Raw genomic sequence first — 27938 nt, 5'->3', positions numbered from 1 at the left:
TCTCCGAATTCTATTAAATTATTTAGAGATATTTTTTCAAGGTCACACACGACTCCCTTCCTTTATCCATCAACCCGCCTAGCATCTGCATCAAAAGTGCACACTTTCACTCACCGGTTATGTGTGTGTCGTGTGTTATTGTTTATGAAATCGCGCGTCTCTCCCTCACTGCACAAAATCCTTTGAAACACTTCTTCTCGTCCCTGTTCTCCACGGAAAGAGAAGGATGCAACAGAACAGAACAGCAACACATACACACACACGGCCTCCACTTTTTGATGCGTAAGGAGATGTGACTCCCACCGTAAAAAAAAACAAAAAAACACTAGATTGCACAATTCCTCACACGCAACGACACTATTATACTATTCTTTCTTTTTGCGCCACTTATTCACTAAAAAAAACACACGCGCGCGCGGGCTTTTCGCGCAAAAAGTGAATGCACGAGAGATGCACTTTTGTTTAACTGCAGTACACACAAACAATCCTCTTCTTCCTACCCTTCCCTCACAACACGCAAACACACGCGGCGAAACCAAAAAGCAAAAAATAGAACCCCAAAAACGCACGTCGCCCGCAAATATTTTTAATAAAACAATTCACTAAACGCGCGAGTTTTTTACGCTATTCCGGCGGAATTGGCGGAAGATGGCGGCGGAGGCGGCGGCGATGTGGAGGAGTTGTTGCATCTGTATCCACACCAAAGCACGCCCGCATACACACGCACGCACACGTACACACAACTTTCACTGGGAGAAGATGGCGCTGCTGGTTGATGATGGAATCAATGGGGGAGGGGGAGTGGAAAATTTCATAAAACAAAATGCACTTGCACACACCTCTCCTTGCTCCTTGTCTTCGTCGTCGCCGTAGCGCTACGCGCCCCAACACACACACACGCGCACACACACAAAAGGGGGGATGAAGATGATGGCGGTGGTGGTGGTGTAGGTTTTAGCTTTTAGCTTCCGCTGCACTTTCTGCAAAAGAAATCGCACACAACACACACAAAGACAGAGAGAGAAAGAGCGAAATATTAGTAAAAATTGACATTTAAAAACAAAAAAAAAAAAATAAAAAACAACATCATCATAAAACCCCAAAAGAAATGCATTTTTACTATTTGCTTCAATTGACAATGCACACTGGATAATGACTTCATGGTTTATGATATGCGGGTGCAGTACACCCTTCCTCAAGAGCACCACACCATCATCGTCTTTTTCTACCCCTTCGGCAGGGTAGGGGGTGTGGGTAAGGGAAGGAAAAAGAATTGATAAAAACTGAAAAAGGAAGAGGAAAGAGAGCAGAGCGCCGAAAACCGATCCGAGAAAAACGCGTTCCCGCAGCCAACACTGCAGCGTACCCCGTAGGCTGCCTTCTTTGTGCAGCCTCAACCCCCTACCCCGACGACGACGACGACAAGGAGAGCATAAAATGGTGGCGATGGTGGTGACGGTTGGTGGTGGTGGTGGTGCGCTCATATAATGTTTATGTGTCTGTTTCTATGGGGGCCCTCCTGCTGCCAACCCTCGTCTTCTTTTCCAAAACCCATGCTTCTTCTACATTATTTCCAACCCCCTCTAGCAGAATGTGTGTGTGAGGGAAAGAGAATGAGAGAGCGAACGATTCCAATAATCACCCTCATCGGTCGGTCGGTCGGGTTTGGTGACGACGATTAGCCCCGGCAGCGGAGGGTTGTGCGTGCGTGCATGAATGTGTGTGTGTGTATGAGAGCAACAATACTGGTGGTGACGCGCGCTCTCTTTCTCACTCTCACGAGCGACACAGCAACCATGATGATGACGATGGGAGGAAAAACACGACGAAGCAGAGCAAGAGCAGGCACCCGCGAGAGACACACGACCCCACCCCAAACCGGACTGCACTTGTGTATAAAACCAACATACATACACACACACACACCCTTCTTCTGTGTGTTTCCTCGCACGCCATAATGGCTTCCATGTTTGGTGGTGGTGGTGTGGTGGTGGATAAAATTTTACTTTTAATTTTCAAAAAAAGAAAAATCTAACAACTAATGCTTTTTCGGCAATAAAATGAAAATGAATGTTTGTGTGAGGAGCTCACTCAGCTCACAATTGCATCCCATATCCCGGGGGTTTTGTGCTTTTTTAGTACATTCCCCCATATGGACATCTGGTTGGGGCGTCGTAATATGCTGCACCCGCTTCTCCCATATGTGGGATGGGTAACAATGTGCAATTGGAAAAAGGCCGCTGGTAATTAGAAAAGATCGAAAAGCCAACGGGATAAAACGAATCGTTTTCAAACTTTTCTTCATCCAAATAATACACTTCATTACAATAAAATTAGAATCGTTTTCAAATAAGACAAAAACCTACACACAAACGCTGGGAAAAGGCCGTCATTGGTAGTTTTAAAATGTGTGTAAATGAAGAAAGAGATACTAAAGAAGAGTATCTAAATTTCCCAATCGGATTCCTCGAAAATAGAACTAAATTACCCATTTGAATTATATAGAACGCATTTCGACTGTTCTGAATGTAGGGAATTATAATCAATAATACCATTTTAGGGGCATTTTATTTTCAAAAATTAAAATCCTCTCATTCCAACATTTCCCCCAACACCTCTCTCTCTCTCTCTCTCTCTCTATCTCTCTCTCTCTCTCTCTCTCTCTCTCTCTCTCTCTCTCTCTCTCTCTCTCTCTCTCTCTCTCTCTCTCTTACCCTCTCACAGCAAGGAAGAAAACCGAGGTATGAGAGGCATGAAGAAGGGAATTAAGGAAGGGGCTGGGAAACGAGATCGAGACAGGTCTTCTTCCACTCTCTCCCTCTCTCATCACCCTGGGGCAGATAAAAGAAGGTACAAGAGACGGTTAGTGGTAGTGGTGGCGACGGTGACGGAGGCGGTGGTGTGTGTGTGTGTGTGTGTGTGTGTGTGTGTGTGTAACATATAAATTCTAAATCTATTTTTAAACACTCTTCCTCCGCTCGAATCCCCAGCAGCAACAGCACACAAAATGAATAAAATTCAACCCACCAAAGGAGGAGAGAGTGGACCAATGCGAGGGGGAGAGAGAGTGAGAATGGGAAAAAAGGAAAAAAAAAAATCAAAGAAATTAGCAGAAATGTTAATTATTATTATTAGAAGGACGAAAAATGTTTATCGATTTTCACAAAAACGTATAAAAAATTCAATATTAATTTAAATTTCAAAATCAGATTCAAAATTTCAAACCAATCAAGTAAGAAAGAAAGTATATTAGAACCAATCGAAAATGCTCACAAGTGAGGAGAAAGAAGCAGGGAGCTTTGTTTTGGAGGAAAAACGCACTTTCCACCAACCGCCTTCTCGGGGCGGATTAGAATCAAGCGCAAAGCGCGATTTGCTCATCAACACACACTGGCACACAAACAGCACGCTTCACACACAACGTAATTACCCCTGCCCCCCCTTTCCAAAAACGCATCGAGAGCACACCGACATTTTTGCCCCGAAAAAGCGAGATGTTGCACACCTCTATTCTTAAATACCAAAAAGAAAACAAAAAAAAAGAACGAGCTATGAGAGAAGAGGCAGTGGGAGGAAGAAATTGTGCAGCATGTTACACAAAAAAAAAAAAACAACAACAACAAAATCACACACACTCCTAGACGACTTTTCCCTCGGGGGTCGGCAGGCAGGCAGCACCCGACAATCGAAAGTCAATTCCGCGCGGCTTACCACAGCCCCGCTGCCACCGCGGCTCACTACTAATGCTCAAGAAATGCACCACACACCTCTAGCTTAAAGGGCGCGCACAGCGCAGGCAGGTACGCAAAAAAGGCAAATGGCGACGCGCACTTCTCGCTTCTCCTATGCACAGAGACACACGGGGGCAGCAGGCAAGCAATATTGTACGACGCGGTGGTAGTGATGGGCAAAAGAAGCCCCCCTAGAGCCCCGAACACGCGAAAGGAGCGCGCAGCTCGCCTCTGATCTTTAACGCACACTGCTACGAAGAGGGACAACAGGCAAGCGGAAGAGGGTCTTGTGCCGCCCTCCGCTAAAGGTAAAAGTAGCAGCAAACAGGACAGGGCAGGGCAAGCAGCAGCAGTCACAAACAGAGCTCTAGTCTAAAGATATTGTACACCACTAGGCACACACCACACCACCACCACCAACAACAATAAGAATAGCAGCAACAGTATAGCTCAAAACTCACAGAACACACGAAAATCCTAGACGGCGGTGCGCGGCAGAGTGTGGTGAGAAACTGCTCTCTAAACCCGCACCGCGATCGCTTCGAACCTGCGAGAGCGCAAGCAAGGCAACCCCGATGACGACGACGCGACACACACCGCCACGCGACGATGACGCGCCACACGACAACGGGAGCGGCGAGAGCGGCTTCCCGGTAAACCGTGAGCGAGCGAGCGAGCGAGAGAGCAAGCGCAGTCCCGGGGGGGGAAAAGTCACAGCACAGTGTGTTGGAACGGTGGTCAAACGCGCGAGTGGGTTTGTTTTTAAATTAGGACCCGGTTTTCTATTTCCAGCTAGGAAGCTGCAATTTCAACCTGTCAGTGGAATAATATTTTTTCTCGTCCGGGTTGCATATCCATTTGACGACAGTTTACGTTCCGCCATATAGGATATTTCAGCATTTGTGTACAGAGATGCGTTTTAAAGCCCTTTTTTCTGCCCAAAATAAGTCATAAAACTTTAGGATAAACTTAAACATATCAAACAGTTTTAAACCTTTCTTGACGAAATATTTAATTAGCAACACAAAAAATTAATTAAAAAAACATAAATCAATCATTTGTAACCTAACCTGATCGATGCTGTGACTAATAAGCGTTTGTTTACAGTGTTTCAGGCTGATTTTGTACTGAGTGTTGACATTCAGCCGTACCGGCGAACTCGTTCGACGAGAAACATTCGTCGCTCATGAGTGGACAGGGTTGTACTGCTAGATTGGCCAGTACAAAATCTATACGGTTTTCTAATTTTTGATCTAGAGGGCTATGAAATGAGTGAAAATGAGCGTCGGGGCGAACGTTCCCAGGAACGAACGAGTTCGCCGGTACGGCTGATTATTTCAGCCGCCAAGTGTCAAACACCAGATAAAATCATACAATCTTTCAAAAGTGCATGAGAAAGTAGGATAGATATTCAGCCGTACCGGCGAACTCGTTCGTTCCTGGGAACGTTCGCCGCGACGCTCATTTTCACTCATTTCATAGCCCTCTAGATCAAAAATTAGAAAACCGTCTAGGTTTTATACTGGCCCACCTAGTGATAAAACCCTGTCCACTCATGAGCGACGAATGTTTCTCGTCGAACGAGTTCGCCGGTACGGCTGATTAGTTCATACCTTGATGTTAATGAAGTAGTTGTATCTACTATCAAAATACGAAGAATTGTTCAATACAAAAACAAACCCTCCCATTAAAATGGTTTTCAGAATTGATAGAAAATCTCAACGTGATGACGAACAAACAATCCAATAGCAGGCTTCATCAACATAAGAAACTCTTTAATTTTTCTTAGAATTTCCCTACAGCATATTTTCCCGTAATGCTGCTCGCACGTGTTATTCCACGCACTTTCCCATGGTGCAGATGACGCTCCGGCAGAGCACCGACGCACAGCTTCTTTTACTGCCCGTGTTCTCTCCCTCTCTCTCACACACTTACTCTTTTCCACATCAAAGCGCGGTACACCATGGTTCTCTCGCTTGCCCCCTCTCGCTCACTCGCATTAGACGGGTCCACCGGCGCGGGGACCATTCTGACCGAAGAGGAATGCGCCGCGCACGACACACGCTCTTCTCTCGCTCACCGCTACGTGTCTGTGGAAGAGCGAAGAGCGCGGTGTGTGTATGCGCGCGCGCGCACACACACGCTCCCCTTTTCTCTTTCACTCCTGCTGCCTTGTCGCTTTTCAGAACGGAAAGGCGAGAAGGCGCGTGTGTGTGTGTGTGCGCGTCGTTCAGCAGCAGAAGCGGTAGCGGCAGCCATTCCGAGATTCGTGGTCGGTAACCGGTTCCGCGGTATGAGCGCGAGCGCGCGCGCGCACACTCTTCCCTTCCGCACACACGCACGCACGCACACAGACGCTCTCTCTCTCTCTCTTGTTCTCTCTCTCCGGCGTACTTTTCTCTGCTCGCTCGACCCGCCACCGCGCGTTCAACCGTGTCGGATTCTTTTTTTCGTTTCTTTTTTTTTAATGTCATTTATGCACAATTTCAGGTTTTCACAACGCTTGGGGGGCAAAAATACAACTTCCCTGCTGTCTGTGGCACCACGAGCGAAGGGTAAAATGAGTGCATAACATTGTATTTTTTTAAAATTATTTTGGTCCCTCCCCGCCCCCCCTGTTTTTCAACCACAAAAATGCACACACAGCTGCACTTGACACGCTCTGTTGCGTGGGTTGAGGAACATTTTCGTCGTGGGGCAGGAGGGCGGCACACAAAGAAATTAGAATATCTTTCCGGCTCCTCTTTCCCTTCCAAACCCACCCCCTTGCAGGATGATTACTTCATTAGAATACTGTATGCCACACACAGCTGCGGCTCACCCCATATTGCACACCCCATTTGGCGGTGGCGGTGAGCGCTGCATTTTCTTCGCCAAACCCTTCTCTAATACCCAACCCAAAGCCACAGAGTAGTGTCGCTCTCTTGTGTCTTGCAGTGCAAAGAATGACCCCCGGCGACCACACATCATTTCGGTGTACGATAGGAAGAGGAAGAGGAGCGGCGGGGACGGTCGAGTCGCGCCATGTCGCGCGCCCTGCAACCGACCTACCACCACACGTTCATTCTTGTTCAAACACAGCTCATTCTCACACACACGCATGGCTATTGCTGCTGCTCTCGTCCGCGTGCGCGTCGTCCCCTGGCACGACATTTTAATCATTACATTACTGCTTCTTTTTCGTTTTCCTCCTACTCGCCCCCCTGTTACATGCGCAGCACCCCCTCTGAAAAGGGAATGACTCGCTGCTTTTCACGGCGCAGAGACGCCTGCTGCGATTAACCCTCTCTCTCTCTCTGTCTGCTGAGCGCTGCTGTGCGGTTTTTGGGGGTTTGGTATGCATTACACACCGTTTGCTCTCTTTCTTTCTCGCTCTGAATGGGTTTCTGTGTATGTGTCGCGTTGCGTGTCGTCGACTGCGAGACGCCCGCATTGTGAAGCCAAAGGCAAAGAGTGAACCGGATTCAAGCGCAGAGGGCACACCGTCCATCCCCTAAAGGGAGAGGCCCCGGTAAAATAAACACACAGCTACATACACACACACACGTCTCCAAGCGAACAAAAAGAGAGAGAGAGAGAGAGAGACAGAGAGAGAGAGAGAGAGAGAGAGAGAGAGAGAGAGAGAGTAACTATTGAAATGAGACAACATACATGCACACACACACAACCATACATGCACGTTTTCGGAGGCGTGCGCATTCCTCACAGTCAGCCAGCCAACCCCAAACCAAAAGAGAAGAAAGAAAAAAACCCATCTCAACTTGGTTCACATTGAGGAAGCGAAAAATGTCCTTGGGCTGGAGCAAAGCGGCATTGTCGAAGAAGGCTCCACCAAACCGGCACCACCAAGAGCAATCGAGCAATAAAATTGCACACCCCGCCAGCAGCCCGCTCCAACAAGCTCTCCACACACACACACACACCGCGACTCGGCGCGCAAGAAGGTGTTCTTTTCACACGCACAAGAAACAAAACCACCATCACCTGGACGAAGGGGGTATAGTAGGGGTGTGCGCGCAAGGGAAGTAGGCAGGAGGTGGCCGCACAAAAACGCACAAAGAATCACCACAAAGCTCTAATCGATCCGAGGAAGACTCACGACTACTCCCCGTAATCCTTGGTGAGATGATTTGAGTTCTGGAGGTCTTGGATAGAGAGTGCCAAATAGAATAGAAATACTAGAGCCTTATGCAGCGCAAAACACAGCTTGCAATTGTGGGGTTTATAGAAGATACCTTAAAATAATATAAATACTGGCTCTTCTCTCTCTCTCGCCAGCAATGTCTATTTAGTCGGGATGTAGGTAGTAAGAGATGTTAGAGGTGTACTTAGAGCATTACAAACCATTTGTATATTCAATAGGATAATAGAGTTGTCAATAGGCTTCATTTCTACTTCCAGTTTTGAGGGAAAAGTCACCTACATATGTCCAAACAGGTTAGAGAGCTCAAGAGCATCAGCGATATTAGTAGTTGATGAAGACACACAGGTATATCCTACTGCTTTATTCCGGCTAGTCCATGTTGTTAATTCAACTCCATTTTGGTTTAGTAACAAAACAAGAGTAAATGTAAGGCCAGGGCATATAATTCAAGTGTTCGATGATATTGAGACAGAGGATGATAAACGATCACTTGCTTCAAAACCATTTGGAATACAAAACAAAGATCTCATCATACCTCTCTATCATCAATTACTTGAATTGAAGGATTCATGCCCCAATGGTGTTCCATAATCAATTCGCGCCAAATCTGATGACTATTGGATCGCGCGCTTGGGAGTCTTCAGGATTCCAAATCGCACTGTGTATTGAATGAAGCCTACTATGGACTTAGACCATGTAAAAGGACTTAATCTCATACGAATGACATGACTGCGACTTTTAAACTCACAGCATCACTTGCGCCTCTCGGATTTTGTCAGATTTTGACAAGATACATAACCCAGAGGTCTATGTGAGTACTCAAATGATAAAATTAAGGCCTCAGTTTTAACATCCGGCATCTTCCAGGTATTTTTGCTGACTTGCTAAGTATTTATCCGAAGATCGATCCAGTCAACTTGGACATAGTGTCTTGTTAATCCTGCTGAACACTACATACATTTCCACCAAAGCACGACCTTTTGCGATAGGCCTTTTTCTGATAGAAACTGAGATGATATCAGTATCATCAGCGTAAACGAAGCTATTTGTAACCGATTGTACACGTCTGCCACAAACTGCTGCTGCCAGACAAACTGAGCAAGCTGGGGCCTCGCGCGCTCGTGTCAAAATATGCTTATGCTGCTGAAACGCATGCCACTTCATCCGATGCAATGGAATTTGCCGGCCGCCGACAATGTGTGCGCTTGATGCACTCTCTCGGCAATACCAAGAGGAAACACAAAAAGGCATTATACATGCAACCGGAACATTATTTGCAGAGCTGCAAGCTTGGTCCGGGAAGTGCCAAATGGTGAACTGTATGCACTGAGAGCTGCACAGCCGCTTCATTTTTGGGTGGGAGAAGGGATTGGCAAAATTTTTCACCCGTTGCAGAGCAGCAAACGGCCACAGCGCCAGTCACCAGCGTTCGCTAAATCGTCGCGGAAACCCACACACAGGCACACAGGCGGGGCGGGTTTTATGCTCCAAGAAAGAAGATGGCAGCTCCGTTCCACACAAACACACACATACACACGGATACATACCTCACCAGGGGCCCGGTTTTGTGAAAAAAGAGAACGAGATAGATATATAGAGAGAAAGAGAGAGGGAGAATGTGACCACCCCGCTGCTGGTGTGAGAGACGGCGGCACGCAGGCGCATTGCAAAAGGGTAGAAAAGAGGCACCCCACAGCACCCCACCAACCACCCCTCCTCTTTTGGGGGGAGGGAGGGAGGGAGATGAGAGGGATGGAAACGAACTCGAGCCGGGAGTGGACCATGTTCCATGTAAAAAGACGCCGACAGAGAGTGAGCAAGAGTGAAGAAAATTGCAAAAATTGCTTTTTCCCCGTTATGGGGCCCGGTGAAAGGAAAACTGTGACTGTTTTCTTTGGTGATGGGTTTTTTCTGCTTTTTGTTTTACACACAGTAATTTGATCTCACATTTTTTTTCTCGTTGTCACACCGGGTTAGAGGTTCACGGAAATGGACTCCAAATCACACAAACACACACACATACACTTTTCTGGGGGCACCGCCTGCTGGGGGCTTGATGCGCGCATGTTCAGAAAATCCCTAAAAAAAAAACCCACACCCCCCCTCCCTGCTGGTACCTTGCCAGACAAGAAAAAGAAGGGGAGCCATCTCACCCTCCACCACTAGGAGACTACATTTGCACGTCGGTGAAAACCCGGAACCAGGAGTGGGGGGGGGGGGGGGAGAGCAAAAATTGTGAAGCAAAAATAACATTTGCAACAAACCTTTTCTCCCCCCCCCCCCCCCCCCTCGACCATTGACTGTGTGTGATGTGAGGGGCCAATTTTGCCATCCAAGTGACCAAAGCAAGCACCAGCAGCAGCACAACATCCTAACCCAGTATGTAAAGACGGACGATATGCTTACATCCAAGCAGGCAACGGACACGGCAGACGCGGCCCCATTTTCCTCTCCCCTTCCCGGCGGATTTCTCACACCGTGGTGCGAATTTTGTTCGCCGGGTGATAATTATTTGGTCCCGAAACAAGAGGCTCGAGGCGCTCCAGAGTCAGTTTTTACCGCCAACCCCAACGACGACCAACTAAGAAGGATATGTGAATAATCTTATGCATACGCGATACGGAAAATGGTGCCGGTGCCGCCGGTAAATTGCTCCCACAGCTTCTAACAATGTGTTACAACCTTTTTCCCCCAAAACACACACATACACACACAAACACTGAATGACCATGCGCTGGAGAAAGAGCAATGAAGGCGGCGGCGCCGGCCATTGCAAAGGTCAAGAGAGAAAGCCTTATCAGGAAATGCACTTTACACGGCGCAAAATATAGACACACACACGCACGCACCACCATCATATCTCACTCGCTGCATGAAGGACAGCAACACATCACACACTCGTTTGTTAAACAACAAAGTTGCGGGAAAGGGTCCGCGCGCGCCACAAAGTTTGACAGCAACACCACAGCAACAACTAATTTGTTTACGCGCGCACACACACGCGCACACAGCCGCGCGTATCAAGCGAACGACGGACGAAAGGGCTGTGTCTGGTCTTGTCTGGCTGGGCCGAGACACAGCCACACAACACCACAAACACAGCGAACATGTTGATAAGATAAATAAAACACACCCACCAGCAGCGCGCGCGAATCGAAATCGTCCAAAACCCCGTGGACACTCAACACACGCAACGACGGCAGAGCTCGCGAGCAACACCAAGCCGGCTTGGGGCTTGGGTGTTCGGCAAGCACACACAACAACAAAACGCCGCGCAATTATCAAATAATAATAAATACACACTCACACGAACACAGGCCTGGACACGATGACCCACGAGAAAGGGCGAAAACGGAACGAAATGTTTCCCGCGGTTTGTGAAACTGTGACTGACGCATACACCTGAACAGTTTACTACTATTGACAAGAACAGCAACACAACATTCAAAGCACACTAGATTTGAAATTGAATTAATAAAAAAACAACGCCGTTACACACACTCTGTCGCTTCCTCACGGTCTTCTATTGGATGTTTACAGTTTGTACCATAAAATTGTAACAAAAAAATCCGCTTCACGTGCCAGATGGCTTCAATTATGGGTGAATTTCTAACCAATGCCAACATATTAAACCATTAAAATTGCATCTTTACACCTAATAACTTAATAAAACACCTAAGTTGCACTGTTTTATCTAAAAAAAATATATATGAAAAACTCCACTTTTTCACCTGCCTCGGTCGGCAAATAACAACAACAACAAGAACCGTCCAAACCAAACAATCAGAACAACAGCTGCAAACATACGGTGTTTTGTTTTTATCCACCTCTACCACACCTTTACACCTGCATTCGTTGCACATTTTTTTTAAATGGTGGAAGAAGGTGTCCCCCGGGTGCAATCTCCTTCCCTCCTCCTTCTACAAGCTTTCCCGTCGGAAAACCACCGTAATAGCACCGCCGCGCACACAACAACGCAAAACTCATCGTGGTGTTTCCCACCACGGAAAGTGAATTTGTGTGCTGTCTCCGGCTAAAGGTTAACAAACGGCCGGTTAACATACTTTTCACCCGCTGCAACCGTCCTCAAAAAACTGCACACAGAGAGTAGAGTGTGTTTGTGTGTACCGGGGCACGGCCCTACTACCTGCTGCTACTGCTGCTGCTGCTGCTGCTGCACTCTTCGGTGTGTATTTTAGGGCTGGGTCCCACACACCACACACCAAGAAAGGATGGTGCTGGCTGGCTATTTTTGCTTTTCTTTTTTTTTCTCTCTTCTCTAGTATTAAAAGCACCGCTGCTTACTACTGCTGCTGCTGGCCGGAACCGACCCGCGCTAACCGACACCGACTACTAGATTGGTGAGCGAGGTGTGACGATGTGCCAAGCATCGAAACAGGAGCCGCCACCAGACCCTTTTGTGTCGGGCAGGGCGACACCCCGTGTGTGGGGAAGAGCGAGAGCGACCGAAACGATGGCAATAGTAAAAAAAGCGGAAGGATTTTCAGCAAAAATGCCCTGCGCTCCTGTGCTCCTTCAAACACACACATATACACCGGAAAGGGATCCTTTTTCTAGCACCGCTGCACCACCCCGATCCTGATGCGAATTAAAACACATACACGCATACACAGCGAGCGACGGTTTGTTCCTGGACGAGACGAGGAAAAAAGTGTCATGGCGACCTTTTTCGCTTTCCTGGTTGTGTACGAGCAAAGAAACACGACCGAGCACGCACACGCACCGCAGGGGCCCTCGGCGGGTATCTCAGGCCGTCTCGCTCACGCGCTCGGCACAAAGACAGCAGCCGCTGCTGCGAGGTAACGCTCTCTCTCTCTCTCCTTTTCTCTCGCCCCTATACCCGACGCGGAACCTGTGCTGAACTGCTGAATTCTGAGCGGAACGGCATCAACGCTGACGACGATGATGATGATGATGGTGACGACGACGACGGCGGCAACGGTAATGACGGGAGGAGGAGATGGAAAAAAAGATTTTGCTTCCTTCTTCTATTGCAAAAAAAAAGGCGCTCAAACTCCATTCTAATACTGCAAATTGTCGATTTTTCGCGGCAAATAACCTCAAACTGTTTGGAAATTTCATGTGAAAAGAGACATCTTCTACGCACAAAACGCACACACACATACACACACACGTTACAAAACGAGCAGCAGAATCCGGGGAAAAAACGACGCGTTGCACTTGAGCCGACAGGGAAAACACAAGCGCCCGGGAAATGAAGAGGAAACGCGCTGCCCTAAACACACTAGACAAGCCAGCGCGCGCGCCCCCGGAGGAATTGAAATTGATAGACACAAGCGCGCGCGGGCGAGAAAGAAGCACAGCAATAACAACAACAAAAAGGAGGATAAAACAGACCAAAACACTCACATTTCAATTGCACGGCTTACTGCGGCTGCTGCTGCTGCTGCTGCTGCTACCTGCTTGCACTTGGAGAGGCCTCTGCTTCTGCTGCTTCTATACCGTCACTGGAGCTGGAGCCGGAGCTGCTGCTGCTGAAGCTCTTCTCTACCCGCTTCACTGTAACGCACTGGTTCGTTGGTCTGCGACGAGGGGGGTACGACCCGTCTCCGGGAATTGAAAACGTTTTATCGACATCACCACACACACACGCGCGCACATGGAATAAGGGAGCGGCGAGAGAGAGAGAGTGTGGTAGAAGAGAGCAGGTAAGTGGAAGGCAAAACCCCAGAACCCAGCGCGTGCGAGCAAGAGAGAGCGAGTAACAGTAAAACGACGCAGCCAACACACACAACAGCGCACGAAATGGGAAAAGAGGAAGAAACAGCGGGGAGCTCTCGTTGCACACTCACACACTGATGCAGGCGCTGCTGGGCCCGTCATGGTTGAACGCGTGAGCGTTCTTTCTGCTCTTTCTTTCTCTCGCTCTGCGTTCAAGCGAATGGCGACGCGCACGGTGACTGGCTGCGTACGTGCGGGAAGGAACGGCGCTTTTTGCTTGCCTGGCTGTGCTTGGTAATTGTGTGCGACGACGACGACGGTGGTTGCGGCGACGTTTGTTGACATTATGTCATTTTCCCTTGATCTCCCTGCGCTGTATTTTTTGTTGCTTCTCTTCTTCCTGATACTTCTTCCAGATGACTTTTGAAGGGTAATTAAAAAATGTTGAGGCGCCCCTGCCGCCTCCACCCGCCCCATGTAGGAGAGGACATTTATTTAAATTTTCCCATGCAGCATTTGATGGATTGCTACGGGTGTGTGTGCGTGTATGGATATATGATTTCGGTACGGATAAGCCCCAACACCCGCATGCACATACGTGTGTGTGTGTGTGTGTGAGGTGCTCCCTTCACCACTCTCTTTCTCTCTTCTGCAGGGGCACGCGCGCGCGTGTGTGTGTGGGTAGCGGGGACACACGGTATTGAATTTTTCGCGGGGAGCGTGCGTTTCGACAAAATGTCGGCCGCTTGCGCACTGACGCAAGTGGTGGTGGTGGTGGTGAGCAGCCGCTGTACGCGTACAAATGAAAATACATAAAAAAACGCCGACATAAAAACGGAAGAAAATCATGTAAATTTTACATTTGCTGCACCTCTCCTCACCCGCCCCCCTCCCCAAACTCTGGGTTGGTGGCGAGCACGCGATTATTGCTCATCAATATACCGGCCGGGCAGGCCCTACCGCACGGCGGTGAAGGTTATCAAGGCATTTGTTGTTGAATTTTTAATATGCCGGTTGCCGTCGCCGTCGTCGCTAGTTGTTTCCCGGGCGTTTGCTCGGTTGCGGTTTTCGGCCGAACGGGGAGCTCTTTGTATGCCAAGAAAAAAAGAGGGGGACCCTCTCTTTCATCCCACACACCACACCACCAGTCACGCACACACACACACACACAGTGAGAAAATCCATTTTTTTCACTTTCTGTTTGTGTGTGTGTGTGCGTGATGCGGCACGGGGTGTGAAACGGAGGGTATGCACACGCACACCACCACACAACGCGTCGCCTACCTCATACACCCTTCCTCGCACACACACACACACACATAGCCATGAGCAAAAAAAAAATACAGAAACAACAACAACAAAAAACTCCATCCAAGCAAACGCGTTTTGCAAATTTTCTCTCTTGTTCTCTTTTTTTCACATGATCTGCTTTCTCTCCATTGCGGTGAATCGAACCGGCTTTCAATTATTGCAGAATTTCAGTTTTTTTTCTTACGAAAAAGAGCAGTAAGGCGTTTTTGTTTTGACTAAAAGTGTGTTTTTCTGTATTTTTTGTTTTTTTTTTTGTTGTAAAAAATGATACAAAAAGCGTGTTGATGTCACTACACACCTAACCTTGTAGCTTTTTTCTTCTTCCTTTCGGCGCCGAAACACCGTCACCCTCCCGCACAGACCGTCTGTTCTCGCTGTGTAACGCTTGCGCAATTTAAACCGTTCGGCCACGTGCAGTTGACCGTTACAAGGAGCAACAAAAGCATTTGCAAAACCCGAACAAAAAAGGACATTCAGGTAGGGAAGTCCAATCACTGCCCACGAGACAAGCTCTTTTTTCTTTCAATCCCCTTTTTTTGTTTTTGTTCTGTTGCAGCACGGGTTGAAACAGAAGAAACAATTTGTCACCGACCCCATACACCATGGCCATGTGGTTCTGAAGCATTTTGGGAAAAAAAGCAACAGCAACAAATCCTTAGCAGGCGGAGGAGAAAGTGATTTCTGCCTTTTTTTGTTTGTTTGCATGCATTCGCTCTCTCATTCTAGCACAGTTTTTTGCTCTCTCCCTTTCTCCCTTACTCACTTTGCGTATCCTTTTCTCTCGCCTTATCCTTTTTCGTATGGGGGAAGGAAAAAAAGCCTTTTCCCTAGCTAGAAGGCTTTGTATGCTGGGTTTGCGGTCGTCCGCTCCTTCGAAGGGCATCGAGGCAGGCTCTGTTACTTTTTTGTCCTTTTATTTCCCTCTCATTCTCTCTCTCTCTCTCTCTCTCTCTCTTTCGCAGGGGAGAACTCCTGCCACAGTAATTTCCGCTTGTTGTCTTCCCAACCGCGACCTTACCCATTGCGCACCGCCGTCTAGCACACCATCACGTCTGGTGACGGTTGGGGGAGGTGGGGATGTCGAATTTTTCCTTGCCGCCTTTTGGGGGGGGGGGGGGGGGTGGAAGAAAAAAATCCTTTTTCTCCGGCGTTCACGGGGGCAGCCGGAAACGGAAAGGCTCTCGGAAGATTTCTGTCTGGCTGGCACACACGCATACACGCAGCACAGCACAGCGCGCGACCTAGGAGACACCGTCGTTGATGATGGATGATGATGATGGTAATGGTGGTGGTTGTTTCTGGTAGAGGAAGGGTTTCAGTCCTTTTTTTCTTTTCTCTCTCTCTCTCTGCAGGGCTTTTGGCTTTCCGTTGCCCTTGTTCTGGCGCGTGAAGGATACGTTTTTTTTCGCTTGGGCGGGTGGAATGTGAACGAGCCTTTTAACCTTGTGCAGATAACGGAAGTGGCTAGAGAGCAAAAAAAAAAGGAAAAATAAGTACCTCTGCACAAGAGACACACAGAGAATATGAAATGTGGCATCATATGTTCCGGAGATTGTCTAACATTAAGAGGGTTTTTTGGTTGCCATTTTCGAGGGGAGGGGTGGGTGGGCCTTTTTATAAGTCAGTAGAGTGAAGAGATTTTCATGCTTTTGGGAGGGAAAATGTGGTTTTAGATTCCCCATAATTGGGCTTTTCTGTTGTAACTCTGCACCTTTCTTAAGAAGTCAACTTGTTAAAAAATTTGCCATAAATACATCAACATAAATGCCCTCTAATTTACAAGCGCATTTATGTTTTAAAAACCCCAATTTCCCAGGCGGATTATCACCAAAAAAAAAAGGAATGAAACCGAAATACATCCAACATCCCATGCGTGGCCGATCCAGCTCGGAAAATCCAAACCAGCCGCCCAGGGGTGTGAAAAAATCGATATCTTAAACGTTTTTCCCAGCTGTTGGTGGTGGTGTGGGGCGAGATTAGAGAGCGGGAGAGTCGAGTTGGCATGTTGGGAGAGCGCACCAACCATTTTCCGGTCTGCGGTAGGATGGGCCCGATTTTCATCCACAATTCCATGTGGTTACAAAAGCATTTTGAAGATTTAAATTATTTTCTTAAAAATATAAAATTAGACTAAAATAAACATTGGAACGTTTACATAAAATATAAGAAAATATATACTTTATTCCGTCCAATCGTGCGCAATCGTTTATAATTTTTTGTTCTAATTTATATATTATTCTATATATAACACTAACAGAATACTGTAGCGTTGTTACACAGAGATATTTACACAGCACAAAAGAAATTGGTTTCACTTTTTAACGATCTAACATACAAAGATGTATATCAAATAATCAGGAACGTCACAAGAGAGCGGGAGGGGTGCGGGACAACCCGGTGCTGCCCTCCTCTACTGCTACGTGGCGGCCGCCTTATCGCCCACATCGGGAAGTAATCCCTGCGTCGCGGCCAAGATATCACTGTTTTGCTGAAGCATTTTCTTCACCTCTTTGATTTGGTTGTACATGTTCTGTTGGGGAGGGGAGATGAAATAAGAATAATTCGTTAATATAGTGTTTTTTAAGGGTTGAAATTAATTTCCCTTCCAACTCACCATGAAACACATCACTTTATACTGATTCTGGCGTGCCGAAAGGCCCTTTCCATCGCTACCATCACCCCCATCTCCACCAGCACCACCACCTCCGCCCACGATCGGGATTGTCGTCGTTGCGGTCGACGTCATGGTCGGTATCGATTTCCCGGCGATCGTTTTCGACACCTCCCCATCCGTGCTGATTTCCTCCTTCAAATCCTCCCGATGCTGCTTCAGCTGCTCGCGCAACTCGTACAGCGCATCCACGTACGCACCGACATCCTTGGTAAGAAACTGCGTCTGCAGAAAGATGGTCTGCGCCTTTTTGTACCAGTCGGCCAAACATTCCGCCTCCTGCTCGACCGCCTGCCGGACACCATCGTTCAGCAGCGTTTTCAGCCGCTTGCCCGTTTCGGCTATCTTGACCTTCTCCAGCACGTGGAACTGCTCGTCGTTGTAGGTGAGCGAGCGGGTGGCCCGATCGCGCAACATGTGCTGCCACGAGTCGCGCAGCCGATCGACGAGCGATTTCGCCTTCTCGCTGTCGCGGTTTTTGTTGGGCGTGCGGAGCGCCCGGTAGCCCGAGTTCCATTCGCGCACGAGCGATTCCTCCTTGACGAAGCGTGCGTACAGCTGCTGGATTGGCTCGGAGACGCGCTGGAAGTCGGACTTTTGCGTTTCGTAGCTGGCCAGGATGGTGGCGCCGAGCTTTTGGTACGTTTCGTGCTGTTTTGGTAGAAAAAGTGGAGGAAAAATTAGTTGATTAGATGATCAAAAGATGAAAAAAATTCGGTTCTTTACATTGGATGCTGCCACTTCAAACATCTTGGTCAGCTCGGAGATCAGTCCTTCTATATCTTCCAGATGACGGGTTCGTCTGAAAAGAAAAATAACAGAACGTTAGAACATCATCTTCTAGTATGAATCGGTCTCGTAGCACTCACTTAAGTAACTTCACCAGAAAACCGGCCAAAAAGCCAGAAAATTGATGCACCGATTTGTTCATCAGCGTGTCCAGCAGTGATAGGCTCTCCACTCGCCTCTTACACTCGTGCCCCACGCTGCAAGCCACCTTCGCCAGGCTGGCATCGTTCTCCACCGAAATGCCGTTCGGGAATGTAGGGAACTTGGGCAGATCCCACTCAGTCGGTAGTATAACGTTGTAGTTTTCGATGTTGAACAGCATCACCGGATTGCTCGGATCGGTCGGTGGATAGCCACGTGCTGCAAATAAGGAGAAACACCGGCCTCAGTGAGAAGGTATGAATCGAAGTTAGCCATGATTGTAACCTCTTCGTACTTACCACTTGTGTTGGCATCTACCTTCGTCGCAAACAGTTCGTTGTCGAGCAGCAGTAGCTGTGACGCCTGCGGTACATCCGTCTGCGCCAGAATGTGCTCCAGCAGATGGACCAGCGTCTGTTCCGGCTCCAGGTACACCTCGATCGAAGTAGCCCGATTGACGTAGAAAATGTGCAGCACCGTTTTGTTGAGAATGTTTTGCACCTCGAGGAAAAACTTGTCAAACGACCACATCCTTCCCTGGCTCTCCTCCAGCAGGCCAGCCATCAGCGGCGTTACGAGCTGCTTCAAACCCTCCTTCAGCTGACAGTGGGCGGGCAGATGCTTGGACCACTCGATCGGTCCATTTTCGCTGGTCTGCGTGCCCGAAATAACACCCGGCGCTTTCTTCGTCGTGATGTGGTACATCGTTTCCTTGTTCTTTCGCCCACCGTACGGCCGGAAGGGTAAATTCCCCGTCGCTACATGATAAAGCGTCACCCCGATCGACCAAAGGTCCACGTTCGCCGTGAAGCTACGATTAATTGACTTCCGCAGCACGGCCCGCTCGTACATGTCCGGGTGCAGGTACTCCTCCGTGCCGTAAAGTGAAGCAAACTGTTGATTTTCACCCAGCTCCCGGGCCGCACCAAAGTCCGTCAGCTTGTACACCGTCTGACCGTCCTCCGAGATGTACTTCATGATGTTGCCCGGCTTCAGATCGCGATGCACGAGATTGTTGTCCCGCAGATGCTTCATCCCGGCAGACAGATGCTCCAGCACGAGCAGAAACTCCTTCTGCTGCAGCCCGTACGTATTTTCCGGATCGTCCAGTATGTTGAACAGGCTGCCGCCCGTGCACAGCTCCATCACGATCACCTTACCGCGGCCTTCCTGATCGTCCTCGATGTCGAGCAGCTTCACAATGTTATTGTGGTTGACCTTCCGCAGCACCTCGAACTCGCGCATCTGCACGTCCTGCGGGCGCATGTGGCTGAGCTGGTTGAACGTCTTCACGGCCACCGGCTCGCCGTTGTGCTTGTTGACGCCCTGGAAGACGGCCCCGGTCGAACCCTTGCCCAGCACGCTCGTCGTGCACCAGACGTAGTTCATCGATCCGCGTAGGAACGAGTTCATGTTTGGGCTGCGCGGCGGTACGAAGACGGTGAACGAAGGGGGGGAAAGAAAAAAAACACAATGGGGCCTAGTTTTATCCTATCCAACACCCACAACGCCACGCGATCAAGCTGCTGTTTCCGGGTTGTTTTGGCCGTGTTTCGCACGGGACCAAGGGTCGCACTATCGATCGGCCGTATGATCTATGCTGGGAGAGGATTGCACCAGCGAAAACGGTGACGCACATTTAATGTTCCGATGGCGTAGCACTTTCATAAACATTGATAAACAACACTCATCATCGTCTGCCACAGCGCGGAGGAGAAATCCAATGTTATTGCTCGCGCTGCTGCAGTCGAGCTGTCATGTTTTGCAGGGTTCGTGGCGGTTGTTATTGTACTGCGCGCGAGCGTTTTCGTTGCTATGCGGAAATTCCATCGCATTCCGTGCTTTTGGACTGGTGGTGTTGTCGGATGCAACTTTTCATTGTTCTGCGTCCGAGGAAAATTGGAAATGCTTCATGATCACTGGTTCCAATCTCAAATCCCAACAAAATTTTAGTCCAATGTCGATAGTATTTTCACTAATTAAACAAAACGGTGGATCAATTTATAGGTTATTTGAACTTGCTTTCGATTGGATGGCGGTACATACTATCTTATTTGTGAGAGATAAAGGTTCATTGTTAGAATAGTGTTTTCTGTCGTCTTCAGAGACTTTCTATTATCAATAATTGCCATACTATCTAACAGACCGCACCACTCAAGTACTTCAAGTACAGTTTTCATCTACAGTGACCTACGGAAGAGGAATCGGGTCTTTTTTCGGTCATATCGTCTGAAAAAGCTAAACACATAAAATACTTACAGCATGTAGCGGAACTTGGGGCAAGTATGCCACCTTAAGCATTTCAAGTTATAACTCATTAAAACAAGTTTTTCAAGAGCCGATTTAAATCTCATAACCATTTTACATCTATTTCCTCACTTATAAATGAGTTTCGCTTGAAAAAAGTGCAAACAAAACAGTTTTTGAAGCGTTTTAAAAAGGGTCCAAAAAGACGTTCTTTTTTGGGCTATGGGGCAAGAGTGCCACTCGTATGGGGCAAGACGACCACCTGGTTAAAATAACCGTATTTCTTAGATAATTGGAAATTATTACGTTTGTACCACTAGTGTATGTATTCCTACATGTATTTAGTCACCAATGAACCCTTTTTGACCACCAATTGTACCACAATATGGTTTGTTACTGTTCTGTTTTTCTGGCGTGGAATCCGCTCACAAAAGCCATTCCACACCACACCATTCCGCAGCACGCTACAACAATGTTTACATTTTTGACAGCTCGCGCCTATGAAAGATGGTGGCACACTTGCCCCAAACAGAGATGGCACACTTGCCCCAAAAGTTGTAACTTTTTTGAAATTGAATTTTCAGTGACCAAAAAAAAGTTTTTTTCAACTAACCCCACAAAAAATTTCATGTTTTCTCAGCTATATGGTGGTGTAAATATTATCTCGGTTGATTGTTCGCATGATTTTTGAGAGCTTATTTGGTTGGATTAAAAATTATAATATTCTGCTCTATTTTGAAACTCAATATAAATAAGTTCAAAACAATGGGAAATATCGATTGGTCTATATGCAATTAGGCTCAGAATACTTAGTCATTGGAAAGCAACCAATTGTATACACAATTGATCATTAAACTAAAGTTTTTAAGGAAAAATGCTTGGTGGCACTCTTGCCCCGTATGGCACACTTGCCCCAAATTCCGCTACCAACAGTTTCACAGATTTTTTTTTTCAAATTCTGGAAGAAAATACGTTTCTATGCACTTTGTGATAAAGGTGTTCGTTTCTTTCTTCTCAGATAAATAGATATTCGAAAATGTAGTTGGTCACCAACGTAATGATTTTACATAATTTATTTTGCCCACTATCTGTACTAAAGATGTGTTTTTTCCAAACTGGACCAGAATGAACTGTCGTTTAGCTTATTCGCTTAGGGCCTCTGTAAAATAAAAAGAGAAATAATCATATATTAAATACAAGTCTGCCTTAACTGTATCGGTATCTCCAAACTTTCATCATGCTCAATAAAACGCATTCAGTTATAGTTAGAAGAGAAAGGGAAAACAAAACTCGATAAACTTGTTAGCAGCTTAAAAAGGGGACGATAAAGCAAGGTTAACTTTAAATTAAATTCAAATCATACACACGAAAACACGCGAAACTGAAAACAGTAACTTACGACGAATAAACTAACCAAAATGATAAGAAAAATCATTTTTCATCTGCAAAAAAAGTAAATAAATTGTAATGAAAATGCGTCGATGTACAGATAGCCAAAGATTTGATAAAATGGAGCAAGAAATTGAGGACCACTTTTTCACTTAATAATTTGATCTACAAATTTCCCTCCAGTGTGTTGGTTTGAGCACTACTGTACGTTGGACGAAAACAGTCCCGTGCGCCGATGTGTGATGCAATCACCATCGGCCACTCACAGGCAATCTATTGCCATTTACCCCCATCTCCACTGGATTTTACCATAGGAAACACTTTTGTTCACTCTTTTCAAAGGATATCACTTGAATTTGATAGAACTATCTCGTAGATTATCTCGTTACTTACTTTCCGGCTTGCCACCCTGCCATTTGGTGAACTTGATGTGCGAATCATCGCGGCGGGCAGCTTGAACTCGCAGCTCCGGCTTGAGCGCTTTACGGAGCAGCCGGGCGGCAATGTTGGAATAGTTGATGTAGCTAAAAACAATCATGCGGATTTAGATAAATTGGCACCATTTGCACCATCGATCACCCTCGAACTCACTTCAGTCCGGCAGTTCTCCAGGCAGCCATTTTGATATCTCTCTGTAGCGAGTTTTCAACGGTGGATTTTGCTGCAAAACGATTGTTATGTTATTGGATAATTTGTTTTTCGGCTTGCTGAACAGTTTCAGCGTTGATAGTTGATTTATTTTTCGCTAAAAAATGTGAATTAAAATTTTACCTCACGCTGCGGCGCTGTTATCTCTTCTCCACAAAAGGTCACAACAAACAGCTGTCACCCGCGGCCAGGTTGGACAAAACACCAGTCAGCAAAGCGTTTCTACTGTCAAACGTATGGAAACGCTTCGTTTTTCACGACAGCGCCCGCCCCGAAGGATGACAGTAACACACCGCGACACAGCGACAACAACAAAGCATCGAGGGGCAGTGCAGCAGTGCAAAGAACCCGAAGAGCCCGAGAATCGCTGTTGTGGTGTGATAGAAAAAAAGTGTTTTATTAATTAAAACCATCTTCTCCGTGTGACAGTGGGCGTGAAAAACGTGATTCATCGAGTGCGTTCGTGCTCAACCCTCCGGACAACGCATATTCCATCTGTATCCATTCCCAAACAAACATGGTTCCAGCTGTTTATCGCGACTGTGTGGCTTATCGCACAGCGTATGAATGAATAGTCAATATTTAACACTCTTCACCGGGGCAGCGTACGTTCCACTTCGTTCCCCTGCATTGCTGCAACAAATCGCCCAGCCGCCACCACCTTCCCTTCACGCACATTTACGCGCTGCATCCGGGTTCGTGCATTTTTGCCATTTCGTTTTCCACCCAGCCCAGCTGACGTCAGTGCGTGTCACGAAGGCGACGAGAGAAGACGCGGAGTAAAACCAGCTACCAGGCCCCTGAAAGAAAAGGGTGTGTTTATTATAAGATTACATACACACGCACAACGTGAATCAACATTCCGGGCGTGAAAAGTCCCCCCCCCCCTACGCAAATGGGACGGTATGGTCATTGTTAGTGCAACGCAGGTCGCGGGGAGGGGAAACCCAGTCGCGATAAGAAAGTAACAACCAAACAGTGCACGTACCTCCGCCACCCCAAAAGCACCTCAATCAGCACACCCCAGTTGGGTTTTTGAATCAATCCAATTAGAGCGACGCAAAGCGCGGTCGCTTTTTTAGACGGTGTGAAGTGACTCAAAGGGAGAAGAGATAGGTGCCAGTGGGTGTGAAACTGGACGTTCCGGGAGTATAAAAATCCCCCCGTTGCTGTTAGACTGTGGAATTGTTTAAACGCTACCGTTGATAATCAAACCAAATACAGAGACACCATGGAACACCACGGGACAGACTTTCATCGGAGCTCGAACTCGCTCGATTCCGATTCCAAGTCCAGCTCGCTCAACTCCAAGCACGGCATGGACACGATCGTAAGTAGTATTGCTGGCGACTTAAAACACCCGTTAATAAATCGACATTTCAATCCATTTCAGGTGGCGAACGAAAATGGCTTCACCTATCTGTCCGGTGAAAACATGCAGGACCGGAAAAGCGACGTCTCGTACATCTGCCCGTACAGCGGGCCGGCCATCGGTACGCTGACCATCACCAACTATCGCCTGCACTTCCGTTCGCAGCCCGCCACGGACAAGGACCCGGTAATTGTGGTCGACTGTCCGCTGGGCGCCGTTAGCCGCATCGAGAAGGTCGGCGGAGCAAGCTCGCGCGGTGAAAACTCGTACGGTATCGATATTTTCTGCAAGGACATGCGTAACCTACGGTTTGCGCACAAGCAGGAAAACCACTCCCGCCGGACGGTGTTCGAGAAGCTGCAGCTGTACGCCTTTCCGCGCGCCAACGAGGGCCAACTGTTTGCGTTCAACTATCGGGAAAAGTTCACCGAGGACGGGTGGACGGTGTACGAGCCGGTGGCCGAGCTGCGCCGCATGGGCGTAAACAGTGCGAACAACGATACGTGGCGCATAACGCGCCTTAACGAGGGGTACGAAATTTGTGACAGCTACCCCTCGGTGTGGGCCGTACCGAAGACGGCCAAGGATGATCTGCTGAAGCAGGTGGCCGCGTTTCGATCGCGCAACCGGCTGCCCGTCCTGTGCTGGATCCACCCGAAGTCGCTGGCGACGATTACGCGCTGCTCGCAGCCGCTGGTGGGGGTGGGCGGGAAGCGCAGCGAAGCGGACGAAACGTACATCAACCTGATCATGGAGGCGAACGCGCAGTCGGACAAGCTGTCGATCATCGATGCGCGACCGAGCGCGAACGCGATCGCGAACAAGGCGAAGGGCGGCGGGTACGAGTCGGAGGATGCGTACAAGAACGTGGAGCTCACGTTTCTGGACATCCACAACATACACGTGATGCGGGAGAGCTTGCGCAAGCTGAAGGAGATTTGCTTCCCGGCCAACGACGACCACAAGTGGCTGTCGGCGGTGGAGAGCACGCTCTGGCTGAAGCACATCAAGTGCATTTTGAGCGGCGCGGTGAGGATCGTCGATCGGGTGAGTAGGGGAACGGTGGTCTTATCGTCAAATGGGCATCGTAAATTGATTAATTGCTTGATAAGTGAGACTGAAGCGTGGATGAATCATGTATGTTATCTAACGCTTTTACACTTCGCACCCCAAATTATAGATCGAAAACATGCGTATGTCGGTTGTGGTTCACTGCTCGGACGGTTGGGATCGTACGTCACAGCTGACGGCGCTGTCGATGCTACTGTTGGACCCTTACTATCGAACGCTCAAAGGCTTTCAGGTGTTGATTGAGAAGGAGTGGCTCAGTTTTGGACACAAGTTTGAGCAGGTTTGTAAAATAAAAGAAAAGAAAAAAAAAAAGAAACGAAACACTAATCATTTGGGGACTCATTTTTAAACAAATTTCTATTAAACATTTTGTCTCTCCGCAGCGCATCGGACACGGCGACAATCACCATTCGGATGCGGACCGTTCGCCCGTCTTTCTGCAGTTCATCGACTGCGTGTGGCAGATATCGAAACAGTTCCCGCACGCGCTAGAGTTCAACGAATACTTCCTGATCACGATCCTCGATCATCTGTACTCGTGCCGTTTCGGTACCTTCCTGTACAATACCGAGCGCGAGCGGGTCGCAAATGGTAAGTCGCTTTAATTTGTGCTCCATTTACCCGGTCTTTTGTAATTAAAAAAAATCCTTGCACTCTCGTAGATCTCAAAAACCGTACCGTCTCGCTGTGGTCGTTCATCAACTCGTCGCACGAAGAGTACCGCAACCCGCTGTACGGTGGGCTGAGCAACTATCTTAGCTCGATGCCGGTACAAACGGTGCTGCGGCCGGTCGTCAGCATGCGCCACATTCGGCTCTGGAAGGGCCTATACTGCCGGTGGAATCCGAGCATGCGGCAGCAGGATCCGATCTATCAGCGTACGCGCGAACTGCTGGCACTGCAGGCGGAGCTAATGAAGCAGCTGGAGGACTGTCGAACGGAGCGTGTGCTAAATTGAGCTGGCCCAATGCTCAGCCAATGCTTTATACACACACATTCGTCTCCAAAAATCAACAGCCGCGTGTCCTTGTGTAGACTGGGGGAAGGTTGTTGTTGTTGTTTTTTTCCTCTTTTTTTTGGCGAACAAACATACAAAACATGAAGCAAAACTAACACAAAAAACAAAAAACGAAAGGTATTTTACTATTGGTTTTAAGCAAACAAGCAACAATGGAGCAAAATTCAATTTGTCAAGTTGTTTTCTAGGGCAAAGTTTAATCGAAGCAAACAACAAAACAAAACAAAACAAAACTCACACAAACATTGTATTTCGTTTCGTGGTAACATCTTATGTTGTAACAGTGCTGTATTATTAATAAATCAAAAGTGTCTATTATTGAGCATGCAGTATTGCGTTTATTATAAATTGTCGGCCTCGCGGTTAAACAATTCTTTACAATTCGAATCCCTTGTAGTGTAATCTTAAACGTAAATTCAGAAAAAAATAAAGTACGAGGAAGCCTTAATCAGAAGTGTAAAGATAGGCAGATGAATAAAAAAAACAAATTTTAACTATTATTTTAAAAAAAGCAAAAAAAAGGAGAGAGAAGTATACATAAAAACAGGGTGAAGTATAATGACAATACAAGCTTGCGAGGCAAGTATGAGACGAGTTTGGAGTAAGAGACGAGGAAAGGATGTTAGCGGGGATGGGAAGGGTCTCAGCTGTTATTAAATGTACGAATGCAATGAAGTAGTGGATCATTGGATCCAAATATTTCCACTTCGCGATCTTAAATAACGAGAGGGGAGCGTAAAGCCCTATCTGAGCGAGGTGAGTAGGAGCGTCAATATTACCGTCTAGTATACGACCTATGAAATTCGAGCTCGAGCAAGAGATTCAAACCCTAGAATATTGCAACGCGTTTCGTAGTCTGGACTGGGGTCAATTGGACCCGCCATCCGTCAGAAAGCGAATGTCGAGAAACGTTTTTGAACATTTTTGAATCTTAAAAACCACCCCGCACTGACTGGGCCAACAACTGTCGAGGCGTATTTCAGAGTGGGGCGGACTAATGAGCAGTAAAGCACTTTCTAGACATATTGTATCGTTGAAAATTACTGATCAATCGATAAAATAACCCTAAAGTTCTATAAGGTCTTGCCAGAACCGACTCATTATGGTCGTATGGAGTTAATTTGTCATCCCATAGAACACCAAGGTCCCGGACAAGAGAGATAAGCGGCAGAACAGTATTAGCGAGAGCGAGTACTCATAATGGATCTCTTTCTCTCTCTTTTTCTCTCTCTCTTTCTCTCTCTTTCTTTCTCTCTCTCTCTCTCTCTCTCTCTCTCTGTCTCTCTCTTGTTGGGCTGCTCACGATGGAGCGCGTCGATGTGACATGGCCCGGTCAACAACAATTCTCCAGGATGCTTGGTCCCTGGCTGCAGCCTCCCATCCATGTAGACACCCGATCTCCGTCAGGTCTCGCTTCACCTGGTCCAGCCATCGAGTTCGCTGTGCTCCTCTGCGCCTTATACCGAACTGCGGATCGCTGTCGAACACCTTCTTGGTGAGGCATGAGTCCGGCAACCTCATGACATACCCCAGCCATAATATCCTACCAGTCTTCGACACTGTCAGAATGCTCGGTTCGCCGTATAGCTCAGCCAGCTCGTGGTTCTTCCTTCTCTTTCACGCTCCATGCTCGAACACACCGCCGAAGATGGTCCGGAGGATGCGTCGCTCAAACACGCTCAGAGCGTTTGCATCCTTCGCTC

General features: G+C 47.7%; 4 protein-coding genes and 1 long non-coding RNA gene across 58 annotated transcripts in view; 2 read left to right on the top strand and 3 right to left on the bottom strand.

Moving 5' to 3' along the window:
* LOC1278927 (zinc finger protein 420) overlaps positions 1–13445 on the bottom strand; it is a 70484-nt gene extending 57039 nt beyond the window's left edge. For 30 of the 50 annotated variants that reach the window (XM_061656782.1, XM_061656803.1, XM_061656789.1 and 27 more), the window contains exons 1-2: positions 13267–13423; positions 115–980 (exon numbers count right to left, since the gene is read on the bottom strand). The gene's annotated coding sequence lies outside the window, so the exon portion shown is untranslated. Of the gene's footprint in view, positions 1–114; positions 981–4192; positions 4338–13266 lie in introns of those variants that run through there. The other 20 variants (XM_061656778.1, XM_061656794.1, XM_061656788.1 and 17 more) reach the window with 6 other exon arrangements.
* LOC133393200 (uncharacterized) lies at positions 13440–16003 on the top strand. 2 transcript variants are annotated; one of them, XR_009766014.1, is made up of 3 exons: positions 13440–13565; positions 15250–15366; positions 15446–16003. It is a non-coding gene; the product is annotated as an uncharacterized LOC133393200 (long non-coding RNA). The 2 variants fall into 2 exon arrangements; XR_009766013.1 differs by having other exon boundaries at positions 13440–15366.
* Positions 16004–17039: 1036 nt separating this feature from the next.
* Positions 17040–20667, bottom strand: LOC1278956 (inhibitor of nuclear factor kappa-B kinase subunit epsilon). Its single transcript, XM_318573.4, has 5 exons — positions 18790–20667; positions 18430–18709; positions 18287–18362; positions 17504–18211; positions 17040–17419 (listed from the first exon to the last, which is right to left on the bottom strand). The coding sequence occupies exons 1-5, from the start codon at positions 19901–19903 to the stop codon at positions 17306–17308; spliced, it is 2292 nt and encodes a 763-aa protein (XP_318573.4). The 5' UTR covers positions 19904–20667; the 3' UTR covers positions 17040–17305.
* A 1109-nt stretch (positions 20668–21776) lies between these two features.
* On the bottom strand, positions 21777–23030 carry LOC1278926 (protein stunted). Of its 4 annotated transcripts, none has more exons than XM_061656835.1 (5): positions 22898–23030; positions 22718–22787; positions 22520–22650; positions 22137–22179; positions 21777–21896 (listed from the first exon to the last, which is right to left on the bottom strand). In XM_061656835.1, the coding sequence occupies exons 2-4, from the start codon at positions 22744–22746 to the stop codon at positions 22169–22171; spliced, it is 171 nt and encodes a 56-aa protein (XP_061512819.1). In that variant the 5' UTR covers positions 22747–22787; positions 22898–23030; the 3' UTR covers positions 21777–21896; positions 22137–22168. The 4 variants fall into 4 exon arrangements, with proteins under 4 accessions (XP_061512819.1, XP_061512820.1, XP_061512817.1 ...); XM_061656836.1 differs by having other exon boundaries at positions 22152–22179; XM_061656833.1 differs by lacking the exon at positions 22137–22179.
* A 939-nt stretch (positions 23031–23969) lies between these two features.
* On the top strand, positions 23970–26558 carry LOC4578166 (myotubularin-related protein 2). The gene is made up of 5 exons (XM_318571.5): positions 23970–24104; positions 24168–25193; positions 25327–25497; positions 25601–25808; positions 25880–26558. Exons 1-5 carry the CDS (start codon positions 24006–24008, stop codon positions 26173–26175), a joined length of 1800 nt encoding a protein of 599 aa, XP_318571.4. The 5' UTR covers positions 23970–24005; the 3' UTR covers positions 26176–26558.
* Positions 26559–27938: the final 1380 nt, after the last annotated feature.

This window comes from Anopheles gambiae, chromosome 3 (genome assembly GCF_943734735.2).
Source record: "Anopheles gambiae chromosome 3, idAnoGambNW_F1_1, whole genome shotgun sequence".
Taxonomy (NCBI): Eukaryota; Metazoa; Arthropoda; class Insecta; order Diptera; family Culicidae; genus Anopheles; species Anopheles gambiae.
The sequence above is the reverse complement of the archived record's forward strand: the minus strand, read 5'-3'. Positions and strand labels throughout refer to the sequence as shown.

Excerpts from the sequence above, each read along its gene's own strand:
- LOC4578166 (XM_318571.5), top strand. The coding sequence starts at position 24,006 with ATGGAACACCACGGGACAGACTTTCATCGGAGCTCGAACTCGCTCGAT. Across the intron at positions 25,194-25,326 it reads CGGTGAGGATCGTCGATCGG|ATCGAAAACATGCGTATGTC; the intron begins GTGAGTAGGGGA and ends CCCAAATTATAG. Across the intron at positions 25,809-25,879 it reads GCGCGAGCGGGTCGCAAATG|ATCTCAAAAACCGTACCGTC; the intron begins GTAAGTCGCTTT and ends GCACTCTCGTAG.
- LOC1278956 (XM_318573.4), bottom strand. The coding sequence starts at position 19,903 with ATGAACTCGTTCCTACGCGGATCGATGAACTACGTCTGGTGCACGACG. Across the intron at positions 18,710-18,789 it reads GGTAGATGCCAACACAAGTG|CACGTGGCTATCCACCGACC; the intron begins GTAAGTACGAAG and ends CCTTATTTGCAG. Across the intron at positions 18,363-18,429 it reads TTTCTGGTGAAGTTACTTAA|ACGAACCCGTCATCTGGAAG; the intron begins GTGAGTGCTACG and ends TTTTCTTTTCAG.
- LOC1278926 (XM_061656833.1), bottom strand. The coding sequence starts at position 22,746 with ATGGCTGCCTGGAGAACTGCCGGACTGAA. Across the intron at positions 22,651-22,717 it reads TGGAGAACTGCCGGACTGAA|CTACATCAACTATTCCAACA; the intron begins GTGAGTTCGAGG and ends GATTGTTTTTAG.